The sequence below is a fragment of a genome, unplaced genomic scaffold, assembly GCF_019419815.1.
Source record: "Pyrus x bretschneideri cultivar Hongxiangsu unplaced genomic scaffold, Pyrus_bretschneideri_v1 Contig22, whole genome shotgun sequence".
Taxonomy (NCBI): domain Eukaryota; kingdom Viridiplantae; phylum Streptophyta; class Magnoliopsida; order Rosales; family Rosaceae; genus Pyrus; species Pyrus x bretschneideri.
The window spans coordinates 2467960-2483040 of NW_025999524.1; the positions used below are offsets into that span (position 1 = coordinate 2467960).

General features: G+C 35.7%; 2 protein-coding genes across 2 annotated transcripts; one reads left to right on the forward strand and one right to left on the reverse strand.

The window, feature by feature from the left end:
* The first annotated feature begins 1568 nt into the window (after window positions 1-1568).
* LOC103950811 (cyclic dof factor 2) lies at window positions 1569-4657 on the forward strand. The gene is made up of 2 exons (XM_048585139.1): window positions 1569-2109; window positions 3149-4657. Exons 1-2 carry the CDS (start codon window positions 1837-1839, stop codon window positions 4442-4444), a joined length of 1569 nt encoding a protein of 522 aa, XP_048441096.1. The 5' UTR covers window positions 1569-1836; the 3' UTR covers window positions 4445-4657.
* A 5169-nt stretch (window positions 4658-9826) lies between these two features.
* Window positions 9827-11873, reverse strand: LOC125477794. Its single transcript, XM_048585260.1, has 3 exons — window positions 11323-11873; window positions 10604-11140; window positions 9827-10326 (listed from the first exon to the last, which is right to left on the reverse strand). The coding sequence occupies exons 1-3, from the start codon at window positions 11804-11806 to the stop codon at window positions 10007-10009; spliced, it is 1341 nt and encodes a 446-aa protein (XP_048441217.1). The 5' UTR covers window positions 11807-11873; the 3' UTR covers window positions 9827-10006.
* Between the last annotated feature and the right edge of the window lie 3208 nt (window positions 11874-15081).

Genomic DNA, 15081 nt, shown 5'->3' on the forward strand with positions numbered 1-15081 from the left:
TCAAACAAGCTCAAAGTGATTTTCTAAGATTCACTTGCCCATTTTACCAAAAATTGATTTGAAAAATATTTTCACCAAAAACATTTTTAGTTATTTTAAAAGCACTTCCAAACGAGCTTTACTTTAGTCAACTTCTCCAAACTCAAATATGATATCCGACATATTTTTTTTTAAATGTTATCCGATTTCTTTTCAGGTGTTGGAACTACTTTATGCCACAATTTCCGAAAAAAGTATTCACAAAAGTGATTTCACATTTTCTATTTCTGGATAATATTATAATTATATACCCAGAGGTTTTTATTTCCAATATCAAGGCTATTATTTTATAAAAGTTCAAACATGTTAACTTGCACGTTTCCACTATTTTACAATTTTATGTTTCTTAGAGACTTTACAATTTAATTATTATACCTACTTTTCTTTTCCTTTTTCTGATCTTTTTTATTATAAAAAAAAGATCCACAAACGTATATGCGTGTGTTGACTCTAGAAATTATATAACTTACGCGGTGTTCAAGCCGGCTAACTACGTCTTTATGTTGATGCGGTCATGCCAATTTACAATCGAGCTTGGTTGGGCAAATGAGATGAATGTGGTGATATGGTGATGAAACATGCTGCAAAATGAAGCTATCACAAAAAATATATCATATGAGTAGCTTTCTTTTTCGTTTAAGAGACATAAATAAGATTTGAAACTATCCTAACAAAGTGAGAGAAATACAGTTAAATTAAAAAGTTTATTAAGGCAATATTCTTGGGTTATGTTTATTGAGGTAATATTTCATTTGGTAAACTTTATTTACTTCCCCCATTGGAAAATCTAACTTTCTAATCATCAAAAAGAAACAAGATTCAACACATTGCATCAATAGCAAGTATTTAATAGCCTTATATAATTTCATTCGGGGGTTGGGTTATCAATAGCCCAATGGGCATGTTTAGTGAGCTGGATGAGATAAGTTATGATTAATTAAAGTCTTATTTTCTAGAGAAGTACAGAACAATATGTTGTGATAAGAAAATGTTTTATTTGGCACTTGGTATTACATTCTAGCGAGATTCCTCATCACTTATAAACGAAAGATGTTAAGTTTGAATATCGAAAGTGACGAGTTCGATACAAATTTATTCGTCTAACTCTAATAGTATATATAATTTGGATAAAAAAAAGGCAAAGAAAACATAGGCAAATTAGTGAATCTAATAAAGGCAAATAGCATACATAAATGAAACCAAAAAGAGAATATTTAAGAAGTCAAACAAAGGAAGGTCAAGGGGGAAATATTTTTCAATGTGTCCGGAATCCGGATGGTATTATTTTTAAAGTGAAACAAAGTGTTTTTTTAAGTATCTATATATTTGTATAATAAAATATAACGTATATATTCGTGTTTCAAGTATATTGAAATATCTGCCGCGACGGAGAATGAAGTAATTAGTAGATTGAGAAAAAAGGGTGGAAATTCAAATGCTGACATGGATTTGAAAAGAGAGAGGAGAAAGAGGAGCACTATCATTTTAAGAAATGTGGGGAATCCAACAGCGCGAAAGATCTCCGAACGCCACATACAACTTGTGGCTCACAAATCTCCCCCCTTTCTCCCCTTTGATGACGTGGCATTCCCACCTCGTAAAACCCCACTCACCCCTTTCCCCCTCCTCCTCTTAACTCCCTCTCCTCCCTCCTCGATCAAAACTCTCACAGAACAACAGGAACAACCACCGAGAGCACCAAAACCAGTACTCAAAAAACATCAAAAGACTCGAACTTTCTGTGCTTTTTGTTCGGAAGACAGATTTTTGCTTCTGGGTTTTGATCGAATTACAAGAATGTCGTCGGAGGGTGAAGGAGGAGGCCACACGATAAAGTTGTTCGGAAAGACTATACCTTTGGCTATGGCGCCACTGAACCGTGAGTCTTCTTCCGCCATTGACGAACCTTGTGGATCTGTTGACCATGACGTCACCGCCACTGCTTGTGGCGGGGGTGGGGGCGGTGCTGAAGACTGTTATGAAACCAGGCAGAAGCTTTCCTCTTCTTCTTCAGCTGCTACCAATTCGGGGGGAGATAACTTGGAGAGGGAAGGAGATGCACAACAAGAGGTATGTTTGAGCTTTAATCTTCTATGGCGGCTGTTGTTTTATTCTAAGAACAACCCATTTTTCAGAAACTCAGAAGTTTAAATGGGTCGATTTTACTTGCTCTTGAGTTTGTGATTTTGGGATCTGAAAAATTGAATTACTTAATTATTCTTGATTATTTGCTGTCCTGAAATCAAGACTGTCGATTTGGTCTGGATTATTCCTTTCTTTTCTGTCCTCTTGATTATCCTGAGGTTGTATCGGGAGAACTCGAGGATGACGTCATGATATTCGGATGGTGGCTGTGTTGGATTTATCAGTCTTATTCTAGGTTTAGTTTGATCCCGTTCAAGTTTCCGACAAATTGGATTTTTGTTGATTTGGTTTACACATTTTTAGTTTTTGGTCAAAATATAATCATAAAATTCCAGTTGAAGTGGTTTGGAAATCAAAGGGCAGAAGTTGCTTTTTTAACTGCACTTTAGAAGTAGCTGATTATGCTTTTGGCTTCTGAGACTCCTTCCACGGATACTTTGAATTGCTTACTCTGTTTTTATAGCAAGGATTTATCCATTTATGTCAAGTTTGTAGATTGACACGGCTGGTAAACAATAGGAGCGGGAGAAAGAGAGGGAGGGGGGTGAAGAGAATTGTAGAGTTTTACTTTGTTTTCGTCGGGATTGGACAACTCTGTGCCAGTTGAACAACTGCTTATAAATTCCGATATGGGCTTTCGGTTTTTATACAGTGATTAAGTTACATCGTCTGCTTCTGTAACTACATTTTTTTCTTTTCCTTCTTTGGCTCCGTTCTTATATATGTTTTGAGAATGACAAAGTTTTGGAGTAAACAATAACGAAATTTATGTATCGAAAGTTCTTCAGACTCTTTTTCTCTTGTTTTATTCTGCTTGAATAACTCAAAAGCGGTTTCTGTTTAATTTATAAATCAATGTTTTAGTATGTATGATCACAACAATCTGTTTATCAGTACATTGAGGGAACTCGGAACTAGTCTTGTAAAGCACTTTTCTGATCAGATATTTTTGTTTGAAATATAGGAAACAATATCAGGAAAAGAACTAGCAGCTGATAAACAGGATGCTGAAACCTCAGATCTAATCACAGAAGACCTAAAAGCTCCTACAACATCATCCGGAATTAGCGAGAATCCTAGAACTCCTTCAGCTGATAGAGAAACTTCATGTAAGAATGGAGACCAGAGCGAGACTAGTAGCTCACAAGATAAGACTCTGAAGAAGCCAGACAAGATACTTCCATGCCCTCGATGTAATAGTATGGACACCAAGTTCTGTTACTACAACAACTACAATGTCAACCAGCCTCGCCATTTCTGCAAGAACTGCCAGAGATATTGGACTGCTGGAGGAATCATGAGGAATGTGCCAGTGGGTGCTGGTCGTCGCAAGAATAAGAACTCTTCAGCATCACAGTATCATCATGTATTAATGTCAGATGCTTTCCAAGCAGCTCATGCTAGCGCTGCAAATGGTGCGCACAGTGCTACTTTGGGAAGCAAAAGCACTGTCCTTACCTTCGGCTCAGATTCTCCTCTTTGTGAATCAATGGCTTCTGTATTGAACCTTGCAGAGAAAAACCAAAATTGTATGCAAAATGGATTTCGTGGACCCGAACAAAGACTCCTAGTGTCTCCCACTGCTGGAGATAATGGGGACGACCGCTCAAGTGGATCATCCATTACAGCTTCAAATTCGACAGAGAGAGGAGGCAAAGCTAATTTACAAGAGCCTTCAGCTCAAAATTGTCAAAGCTTCCCTCCTCAAGTACCATGCTTTCCGGGTTCCCCTTGGCCTTATCCATGCAACTCAGCTCAGTGGGCCTCTGCAATGCCTCCACCCGGCTTCTGCCATTCAGGCTTTCCGATGGCATTCTACCCTGCACCGCCATATTGGGGCTGCACTGGGCCGGGTTCTTGGAATGTACCATGTCTCTCACCGTCCTCTACTCTTAGCCATTGTGCTACAAGCTCCGGTTCAAATTCCCCAACCTTAGGGAAACATTCAAGAGACGAGGACATTACTAATCCATCCAGCTCTCAGAATGAAGAGCCCGCAAAAGATAACAGTTTCGAAAGATGTGTTTGGATTCCAAAAACATTAAGGGTCGATCATTCTAATGAGGCTGCAAGAAGCTCTGTATGGGCAACGCTTGGCATTAAGAATGAAAGGGGAAATTGTGCTAACGAGGGAGGAGGTCACTTCAAGGCATTTCAATCAAGGGGAGATGAGAAAAATCCCGCAGTTGAAGCTTCTTCAGCGTTGCAAGCGAATCCTGCAGCGTTTTCCCGGTCACTCAGCTTCCATGAGAGAACATGATCAAGGCTGAAGTTTGAGTTGAAAACCTTGGCAATGTGAATGTGATGGAAGGGACCCTTCAACCTTTTGCTGCTGACAAATATGACACCTTTTTTTCTTTCTTACACTAAGGCAATGTTTACTGATCAGCCTCAATGTTTTTGAGTTAGATCATATAGATGTATTTTCTTTAATATCTGTGTAACATTATGGATGGGTCCTTTTTGTTTTCAACTCTGTCAGATGCTGCAGAAAGTGTTTCTATACGTACTTGGACGTGAGGTAACATAAGATAGCTAATAAATAGAGAGACTTCGAGGTAAACAAAATCCAATATTTGTTGCATAAACCTTAATTTTTCTCATGTGTTTTTCGTGTTTATTTGGTAATTATCACACGTTGATATTAAACAAGTGACGATCAAGCTCAAAACGTACTGATATAATCAAGTATCACAAACTTAATAAGTTACAAAAGGACGGACATCGATTATTGGTGTTTTAAAACGTAAGAAAACTAGTGAGGAAATTATTTTTTGAAAGCTTAAGGATTGAAAAATCAAAAGAGTGAAAAGTCAAGGTAGGGCCTCAATTGGGAAGATAAGCTTTCAACTCTCGATCAATTTGAGGGGCATCCTCTCCCTCTCAAAAACACAAGGAATCCAAATTGGTAATATTCCATAAAGTGTAAGGCAGTGTGAGCCAAGTATATCCACCAACACAAAAAGTGGCTTTCTTTATCTTTCCACTTTGCTTGCTGGATAATATATCAAAATCACACTTAATAATGATAGAGCGGTGCTGTTCACACATTTATTTTTATTTCTCATATACTTATTTTAATTTTATCGGTCGTATAAAATAGATTAAAAAAATTAATGGACAAAATAAATAAAAATATAAAATATAAAAAAAAGTATGTGAATAGCATTACTTTTATTTTTATAATTTTATATGGGTTTCTCATCCTTCACCAACCGAAGCATTCAGATATTTCCTTGTCTTTGTTGTCACTCGGATGGGGCCACAGTTTATGCGCATAATTAGTTGTTGTGGGACCCATTACATGAGATTTTTACAGAAAATTTCTAAATTTGGGATATATTATGTTTTCATATTATTTATCAAAATACCAAGACTTTTAAGACGCAGACAAAGATGAGTTGCAGGTGTCCAGACCAGTTAGTCAAGTTAATATGTCGGCCGCTTTGCATTTAAATTCAAATATTTTTTTTCTGTAAATCGGTATATTTAGAACCATCACTTGTATGAAAAGGAGAATTTTTTTTCCTTTTTTTTCTTGAATCGTAAAATCATCAGATATGTGTTTTTTGAATGAGACATTTCACGTGCATTTTTAGGATCTACTTGGATTTTACTAATAAATTGGTTTCAAAATGTTTCAGTCATTTTAATAGCACTTCCAAACAAGACCTGATACCTCACGTTGATCCAAATATCTGTAAAAGCTCATGTGGTGGTAATATGTTTGCGTGTTGACATCCAACACTTTCAACCAAACCTTACCAATTACGCTCTTTACTGGCTGCCGTACGGTTTTAATTTCCTCTTTTGATACATAAAATAGAAGATAATTCATATGAAGAAAACCTTTCATTTTCTTTTGTTCGTTGTCTCAACAGACACGTCACATGTGTATATTATTTCCTCGTCGCTTGGGCCTCGTTATTTTAAAGTAATAATTTTGGGCCTCAAAGCTTTTAGAATTTTAGTTGGGCCCAACCAGGTTTGGATCTCAAACTACTCGGAGGTAGGCGAAGAAGGCATACGCCTTGGGCCCAGCGTTTAAAATATTCTCGTAAAAGTGTCCAAATATCCGAAAATCAAGAATTGATATGGAAAGAAAGGTGAAATGCAAACTCTACCTTTTATCGGTAAGATATAGAAAAATTAATGAATATCGACAGTACTTACCGATTTACGGGAGAAATTTTCCTAGAAACGATTGCAAATTTGAAGTTTTGATTTTTTTTGAGAAACTTGTCGCTAATTTTGACTAAATATGAATGTGTTGATATACGCACCTTATTACAAATTTCCATAATTTTTTTTTTAAAACAACCTGTATCGATATCGATATATCTATAAATTTTCATATCGATATAATCTTATTGTACTTGTGCTACCCTAAAATTGACTCCACCCTAGTAAGTGTAATGCTGCATATGGATAGCAGTATACAAGAATCTCTCCCAATTGAGCCCAAGACAACAGGCTTGACATTGGAATTTGTACGAAGCCCAAGGCCCAAACACTAGTTAAGCCTTGTGAAGCGCGGCACCTCCTCTATCAATCTCAAGTCTCAGCTGATGTGGACTGATGAGAGCTCTCAAGTCAAATTCCATCAATGCATGGAGTCTGGATGACCACCCAATATTTTCCTGTTGTGGGTGACAGACATTTCAAATAAAACTCCGCATACCTATCTTACTGTAATTATGTGTTACGGTATTGGACCAGTTCAATACGTGTTGGATTGGACTAACAATAAAGAACCCCTTTGACTTTGAATTGGAGACTTTGAGAATGCATTTGTTATGACAGAGTATTTCGAGCTGGACTAACTTCAAAGATTAAGTTGAATGGTTTTAGATTAGGCTAATGTCATTTGTTTTAGGCTTTCAGCTGATAGTAATATCTGCAATTAGCACTGGTGTTACTTGTTTCAGGCTTTCAGCAGATGGTAATATCATTGAGAAATGCTAAGGAGATTCACTCAAAGTTGAATTTTTATGAATTTCCTTTCACTTCACAGTTTAACGTTAATTTTTCGTTGAGCATTATAAAACATGTTTACAACTATTCGGAACAATTTTTTTTTTTTTTGGGGTGTGCTATCCATACATTCCATTTTACTTCTCACACATCCCTTGATAATTTCTAACTGTTGATTTTCTTCAATTCATCTGATCCGACGGCCAAAAATTAAAAAAATATATGATAAGTAAAATAGGATGTGTAGATATCACATAGCCGTATGAAACTGTCTTAATTCGTACGTATCACTATTTTGCGGTGGGATGGGATGGGATAGGACAAGGAGTCCAGGATTTCCCAAAGGATATTGAGGGAGACTCTCAAAGTAGAATTTTTTTATAGACTTTTTCACATTTTATGTTTGTCACAACAATTTATAATGTTAATATGAAAATCAACATTAAACTGTGAGATTATAGAAAATTCACAGAAAATCTGACTTTAGGAGAGTCTCCTCAGCGTTTCCCTTATCATCTAATACTCCTGTTCTTGTCTTTTTTTGCCTCATCATTTCATCACCATCTCAATTTTTGGTATCCTTTACTACTATTTAATTTCTTAAGCTTCAAACAAATACAAAATTTGAAGAGAGTGTGATTTTCACTTCCGATTTGTCCTTCTGCACTCTTTTTTTTGTTTTTATCTCTTAATTCTCTATTCATTTATTCAAATCAGAGACTAAGAAATAATAAATAAGGAGCGATTGTAAGGTATAAAAAAGAAGTGCACCATCCGCTTCTACCATACTTTAAGTTAATTTGATCCTCGTTTTCTTGATTTGACCAAAAAAAAAATCTCTGTTTTCTTGATCTCCATGTACAGCATTGAAAGAAAGAAGAAAACATGGAAAAAAGTGACTAGTCAATGTGTGACAGTAATCTAATTTATCGTTTTTGACCTTCTGATGAGGGGTTCTCCCGTGAGAATTTGGGGGCACAGTTTTTTTTTTTTTTTTTGACAAGAAACAATAACATAGTCTTTCATTAATCAACATCAAATAATTACAGAGTGTTATTGGATACATAATTCCAATGACCAATAAATTGATCTGGAATGAATTTGCACAAAACAGACAATATAACATTAAAACCCTAGTAGACACCTACAAGCTCAACCACACAGTCGCCAAGCACACAAATCTACCAGTACAGATATGTCACAATAAACAATAGTTGCAATAGAGAGATACCAGTAGACACAACGATCATCGCTGAATAGCGAGGTCACAAAAAGTCATCGCGAAAGTATGAGACCACGTCAAAGTCACCGTTAGAAGACAAGACTCACAATACACAACGCACAAAGGCGAAGACCAAATTAACCATAAACCAACACCACCGTGGTGCACAAGGGCAAGAGGAACTAAACTACACCGAGAAGGATCCGATGGTGGTGGGATATGACTAAAAGGGAATGATGTAGATTTTTCACTGTCAACTGAGTTTAACTAAAAGAACAATAATTTTTTCTTTTTTCCTTTACGACCATCTTTAATTCTTAGGTTAAAACCTAAAATTTTTAACTTAGAAAATTTAAATTTTAACCCAAAAATATTTTTTTTCCCCCAATCCCTTTTGAGTTAAAATTTTAGCCTGAAACTATTAAAGAATGAATTTCTGATAAATATTGAAAAATCACTAAACTGATACCATAAAACACGTGAAACATTATGGAAGAATATGAAACACATAAAATATTTTTTTAATTACTTTAACCGTTAGATTTACATTTGGACCGTTAGATCTTTTGTACCATTGAATTTGATCATATTAGATCTTAACTGTTAGACTAAATGAATTTGTAAATATAAACTAAAAAAAATACACATACATGGTGGCCCAACCCTACTAATCCAAAGGAATTGTGGGCTAAATTTGTCCCAAAAGTGAGTTTTGGGTTAAAACTTATATTTGTCCCAAAGGTTAGACCAAGTTCGAGTAATTTTAGGCCATCTCCAACCGAAGGAGGGCCAGATGGATCTCTTTAGTCCTATAGCTCTCCAAGAAATTATATTTTAATAAACAGTGTCATACCATATTTCATACCATCTCTAACCGAGGGGGCCAAAAGGCCATAGGTCAAATATAGTCCTATAACAAAAAACCATTTACAACCAAGGGGACCAAAGGATTATAGGTCAAACATAATTTATTATTTCAATTTATAGACTACAACTTAAATTTAAAAACTACAACTTAAATATTAAAGACTACAACAACTTAAATTTAAAGTCGATAATCATCATCATCATCATGCGTAATGGTGAAAATTATGTGAGAAATGGTGTAAGAATAGCTTAGGTATTTATAGAAAAAAAATTAGAATTCTTTTATTTTTTATTTTTTATTTTAAAATTTTGTTTGGAAAAAAAAAAAAAATTAAATCCAACAGTAACCTGACGTCAGCATGACGTTAGCTAGCTAAGATTTGCATAACACATCATTTTGGGCAGGCTCGGGGCTAGCTAGCTGGCTCATTTGGGCCAGCTGGTTGGCCTGATTTGGTGTTTTTGGCCCGATCGGGCCCACGAGCCCTTTAGCCTAATCATCGGTTGGAGTCGATTTTCATGTCATTTTAAACTATTTTTAGACCTATGACCCTCTGATCGGATCGGTTGGAGATGACCTTAAATCTAAAATTTGAGTTTTATTCTAAGAGTTGGGTAGGGTGTAATTGGCTTCGTAGTGTTCCTTGGACCACAACCACGTTGAGCCCCTTTTTTCTGATGATTCAAGTGAATAAAAAAATAAAATAAAATAAACCAACCCTTTTCAGTTTATTTATTTATTTTTTTTGGGTTCTAACTTCATCTGCCTCCTACCCCAAGAAAATCAATGAATGGCGGTGGTGGAATGCTCCTCTCACGGTGGCCGCCGCCGCTGCCAACAACTCTGTCAGCAGCTGATGCGGATAGTGAGGGTTTGGCGCCGGAAACTTGACATGAAGAATATGAGTAGCTTTGATGAACAAGGCTGGGGAAGTTTGACTCTTGCATTGCCATCATATTCATGTATGGTGGAGGATGGTGGGTGTACGTACCCTCGCATGAATGATCCTCCACCTCACCTGAACCATCCCGACATCTTCTCTGGCTCATCATCCCCATCACCTCATTGCTCTTCCGACCTGCAATAACACAACCACCATTATGTATTTGAGATTTACATGCAGCTAGGACATCCGTGTGTCTGTAGCCCAAGTTAATCATACACACGACAATGCGTGATTATAGACAGAAAATGATATCCGTCTGTACCCCAAATTAATCATACACATGACAATGCATGATTATGGACTTAAAAGATACTGCTACGTGACATTTCAAATTTAAGCAGGGTATTGGAAGAGAGTTTTAGTCAAATGGAAAGGTGACAAATTAAAAAGAATAAGAACAATGACATACCAGAGAAGAATTTAAAAGGAGTTTGTTGTTGTTGTGAGCAAAATCCACTATTATTATAAGAAAGCAATTTTTTCCTTGTGATTGCTTCTTCTCCCAAACTAATCAAGTTTTGTGAACCATTTGAGCCATAATAACCAACACCACCATAATAGCTTGTTCCATATGAAAAATCCGATATAGAACTACCACCGCTGAGGCCGCCATTGGGGAGACTGAGACCACCGTAAGGTGGCGGAGGTTTCGTACTCCTCGAGGCTGCATCGACGCTTGGATTTTCGTCCACGCTTCTGTAAACTGTTTGGTTTAGCTTCCTCCGATAAGCACTGGATTGCTTTCTGTACTTCCTGGCCATGATAACATGCCAATGGTTCTTCAAAGCATTATCAGTTCTTCCAGGAAAGAGCCTGGCTATCATGGCCCACTTGTTGCCATATATTCTATGAGCTTGCATTAGTTTTTCTTCCTCCTCCTCAGTAAAAGCTCTTCTGTTGATTCTTGGGTCCAGCTGGTTAAACCATCTTAATCTGCAGCTCTTACCTTTTTTAACAAACACAAATATGCAAAAATATATGAATTAGTAGAGATTAGAGTGACTACCATAAAATCAAAGAGAAAAAAAGGAGAGTGCATTGGAGGAAACATGAGTACGAAAATCACTTCCCAAGAAGAAAACTTAACTATACAAAAAAAAGCACTACAAAATTTCACATATTTTTTACCTGACCTTCCTTCCAGCTTCTCTGCAATAAGGTTCCAGTTCTGAGGGCCATAAAGAGTCACAAGTTCCTTAAGCTTGGAATCCTCAGCAGGCCTCCAATGCCCTCTGGCACACAGTTTTGATCGCCCACTTTCTGTTTCCCTCTCACTAACACTCACCCCACCCTCATTAGGGTTCTTATCATGATCACTGCTGGTATATTCTGAGCCCTTCATGTCACTGCTGTTGTGGTGATCCTCATAACTTCTGGTAGAAGGAAAACCCCAGAAAGCCCTCCCATTTTCTGGTTCAGAAAGCTTAGAGATGTAGCTGTTGTCCTGGGAAGAAACTGATGAATATACTCCATAGTTGGATCTCAGAGAAAGAGAGCCCATATCCGCATAAACCATTCCCATTGAACAAGGAGAAGAAGAAGAGGAGGAGGAGAAACAGCTGAAGACATTTGCGTTTTCTGTTGCATATATAGCACCATTGTTGGCCATCATTTTTTTTACATTGAAGAACTGTTACAAAGTCATCTTTGAAAAGATTGGAAAAATAAATTAGAGAGAGAGAGAGAACTCTAGTGAGAGCTAGGTAGGAAGAAAAAGGACTGTGTTTTGCAGGTGAGAAAACAAGAAACAGCAAAAATAGCAAATAGTGTTCAGAAACCTACACAGCCTCTCACCTCATCAGTCTCACTGTCTCTGTGTAGGGAGTTGCAGGAGAGAGAGAGAGAGAGAGATAGAGAGGGGGGAGGGGGTTTACCTTGGGTTTCAGTTAACCACCTGAAGTTGACCCAACGACCATCACCAAACCCAATTTGGCCATGAATAATTCGCTTTGATTTTTTCATGTCCCTTCTTTCACAGCTTTTATGACAGTCCAAAAAGGCAACTTCCTTAACGTCATCCTAAACCCCACCTCTCCACCTGTTTCTGTCTCTCTCAGAGAGGAGGGGGTTCACGAGTCATGTACGTAGGGAAGACATCAATTTCATTATTTATGGCTTCCATAATCCAGGATTCTAATGACCTTATTATATAGAAGCAAAAGATTCTAATGACATCGAATCAGCAGCTAATTAAACACACACTACTGAATAATCCAATTCATATATATATATATATATATATATATATATATTAAATCGAACATAAAACTTCGGGTACATAAATAAACGTCTGTAATTAATTGAGTTACAAATTCTTCAATTATACCATTGTAATAATAACTAATGAACAGTAATTATTGTTGGTTTAAGGTTGCCTTTTGATACAAAATAATGCTAGCTTAGGGTTGCCTTTTGATATGCAAATAAGTTTGAACTAACTATGGTAAGCAATAATAACTAATGACCAGTGATAGTAAAATGCATAAAAATTATGAAAACTGGTATTATTGTTGGTTTTGACTCTGTGGAAGAAAACCCGTTGCAGACGTTTGCTTCATTTAGTGTGTGTCATAATATTCACCGGAATGTATGATCTATGCTTTGAAGAACTGAGCAGTTTGGGTCAAAATCTTTGAACTTCCTGATCCCATTCATATGAGAAATACTAATGAGACTCTCAAAGTGAGATTTTTTGTGAATTCTCTAACACATAACGATTTTGGTACAATATTTTATAATGTTAGCACGAAAATTATGTCAAAAAATGAAGTGGTAGAAAATCTACAGAGAATCTTAATTTTAATAGTGTTTCCTTAGCAATTCTCCATGAATATTATTATATCAACAGAAACAGCCTTAACATAACACCTCAAGAATTACAAAACAACCCAATATCCATCACAGATATAACTCATAAACAAGACAACAGTAGATCATCAAACCCTGATTTGGTTCTATTTACTTGGACAGTCTAGCGTTCAAACATCCGTATATCCATACATTAAAGTAATTTAGAAAACACTATTTCTTATAGTGCCATCTAATAACCATTTTGTTTTTTATTTTTTATTTTTGTTCTCACTTTTTTTTTAACTGAAAATCTGTTTGATAACTATTTTCAATTTAAAAAAAAATGAAAAACTAAAAAAAATCAAAAATGAAAAACAAAAAAAATGAAAACTACTTTGAAACTTTGTTAAATTTTTGAATAATTTTCAAAAAAATAAAAACTGGAAATTAAATGATTATTAAACTGCTTACATCATTTAAGAAATGAGCCTCATTTCACGGATCTGGAGTTCCTTCTAATTCCTCTAAAAAACTCTCAGTCAATTAGTCAAACACATAGCATTAGGGGTCCCAGCAAGCCAAAGGGTGATGCACGTTTGTGTGTCACTGCTCTCTCAGTCTCTCACTGTACTAGCTCATTGCTCATGCCTGTAGCATTTGAGGTCCATGTATGTGCATGTGAACATGCTTTTGAGATCCCTGCTTGCTGGGCTTTCTTCATGTCATCATCATATCCATGGAGACCCCACGTCGGAAGCCGCAAAACAAAACTAATTTCTATCTGGCCATGTCATATATATTCATCCACATGATCAATGACTAATTAAACCAAGGTTAATTTGCATGCTTAAACTTCAATTAAGATTACAAACTAAGACACTACTACTCTCATCAGTGAGGCAAAGACAATAGTGTATGCATCCAAGATTACTGCAGACTCTCTTCAATTATTGAGTGGACTTGGTCAGTCAATTAGGGCTTAAAAGCTATTCTACGTGAAAAATTTTACCAAATTATCATACCAACCGTCCTACCATCCATACCATACCAAATTATTACCAAAAATTTGTACTAATTGGTAATGGTACGGTATTTGTACTGTACCATACTGTTTTGGTACGGTACTGGTATCCAAAACCAATACTAGTGGTATACCGTACCTACTAATATTATTAATATTATATTATGTATTTATTCATATAATTATTTGAGGGAAAAATTAATAAAATTAATAATAATTATTGTAGAAGTGTAAAAAATGTAAAAAGAAAAATATACAATCACTTATAGTGACAAGCTTTACAACTTTCATGAAGATGTCAGCTTCAAAATCCAACACTTTTATCCATAAACCTGAAATTTATATTTAATCGTCGATTGTCATTTACGCTTTATTCTTCTTACTAAATTTTATTTTTAAAATTTTATTTTTTGAAAACATGATCATCTGGCGGATGCAAGAAGATGAACAGTTCAGATCTTTGATATCACGTTTCGATATTTACAGTTAATTGAAATATAAGTTGATGTCATATAGTTTGTAGAAACTTTATAAACATCAAGCAATATTTTCACTAACCATAAAACTCTGAACATAATATCAACGATCCAAACCGTTCATCTTCTTGCATCCTCTAATAGATCATGTTTTCAAAAAAGAAAATCCGAAAAAAAAAACAAAATTTGATAAGAAAAATGAAGTGTAAATGTAAACAACAATCAATGGTTAAATTTTGATCTATGATTTATTGATTATAATGGCAAATTTCAAAGTTAAGCTCTTTACGAAAGTTGTAAAGCTTGTCATTACGAGCGTTTATATATTTTTTCTATATTTTTTACACTTCTACATTAATTAAAAAATATTAGATTTTGGGCAAACTAAGTGGCGTAAAACAAAGTGGCAATTACCATTGACATACCATACCAACCAAACTATTTGGTATACCGATATTCGATATACCGAAAGTTTGGTACGATAATAGTAATAGATTTTGCCGTACCAAATATTTGGTATGGTAATTGGTATATAGATTTTGATACGGTAATGTACCAAAACCACCCCTAATTCTACTCTATTATTGGGGAGAATATGCA

Bases quoted from the DNA above. Each gene is read 5' to 3' on its own strand.
- LOC103950811 (XM_048585139.1), top strand. From the start codon at position 1,837: ATGTCGTCGGAGGGTGAAGGAGGAGGCCACACGATAAAGTTGTTCGGA. The intron at 2,110-3,148 runs GTATGTTTGAGC...TTTGAAATATAG, and splicing joins AAGGAGATGCACAACAAGAG to GAAACAATATCAGGAAAAGA.
- LOC125477794 (XM_048585260.1), bottom strand. From the start codon at position 11,806: ATGATGGCCAACAATGGTGCTATATATGCAACAGAAAACGCAAATGTC. The intron at 11,141-11,322 runs GTAAAAAATATG...TTGTTAAAAAAG, and splicing joins GAAGCTGGAAGGAAGGTCAG to GTAAGAGCTGCAGATTAAGA. The intron at 10,327-10,603 runs GTATGTCATTGT...GTGTTATTGCAG, and splicing joins TCCTTTTAAATTCTTCTCTG to GTCGGAAGAGCAATGAGGTG.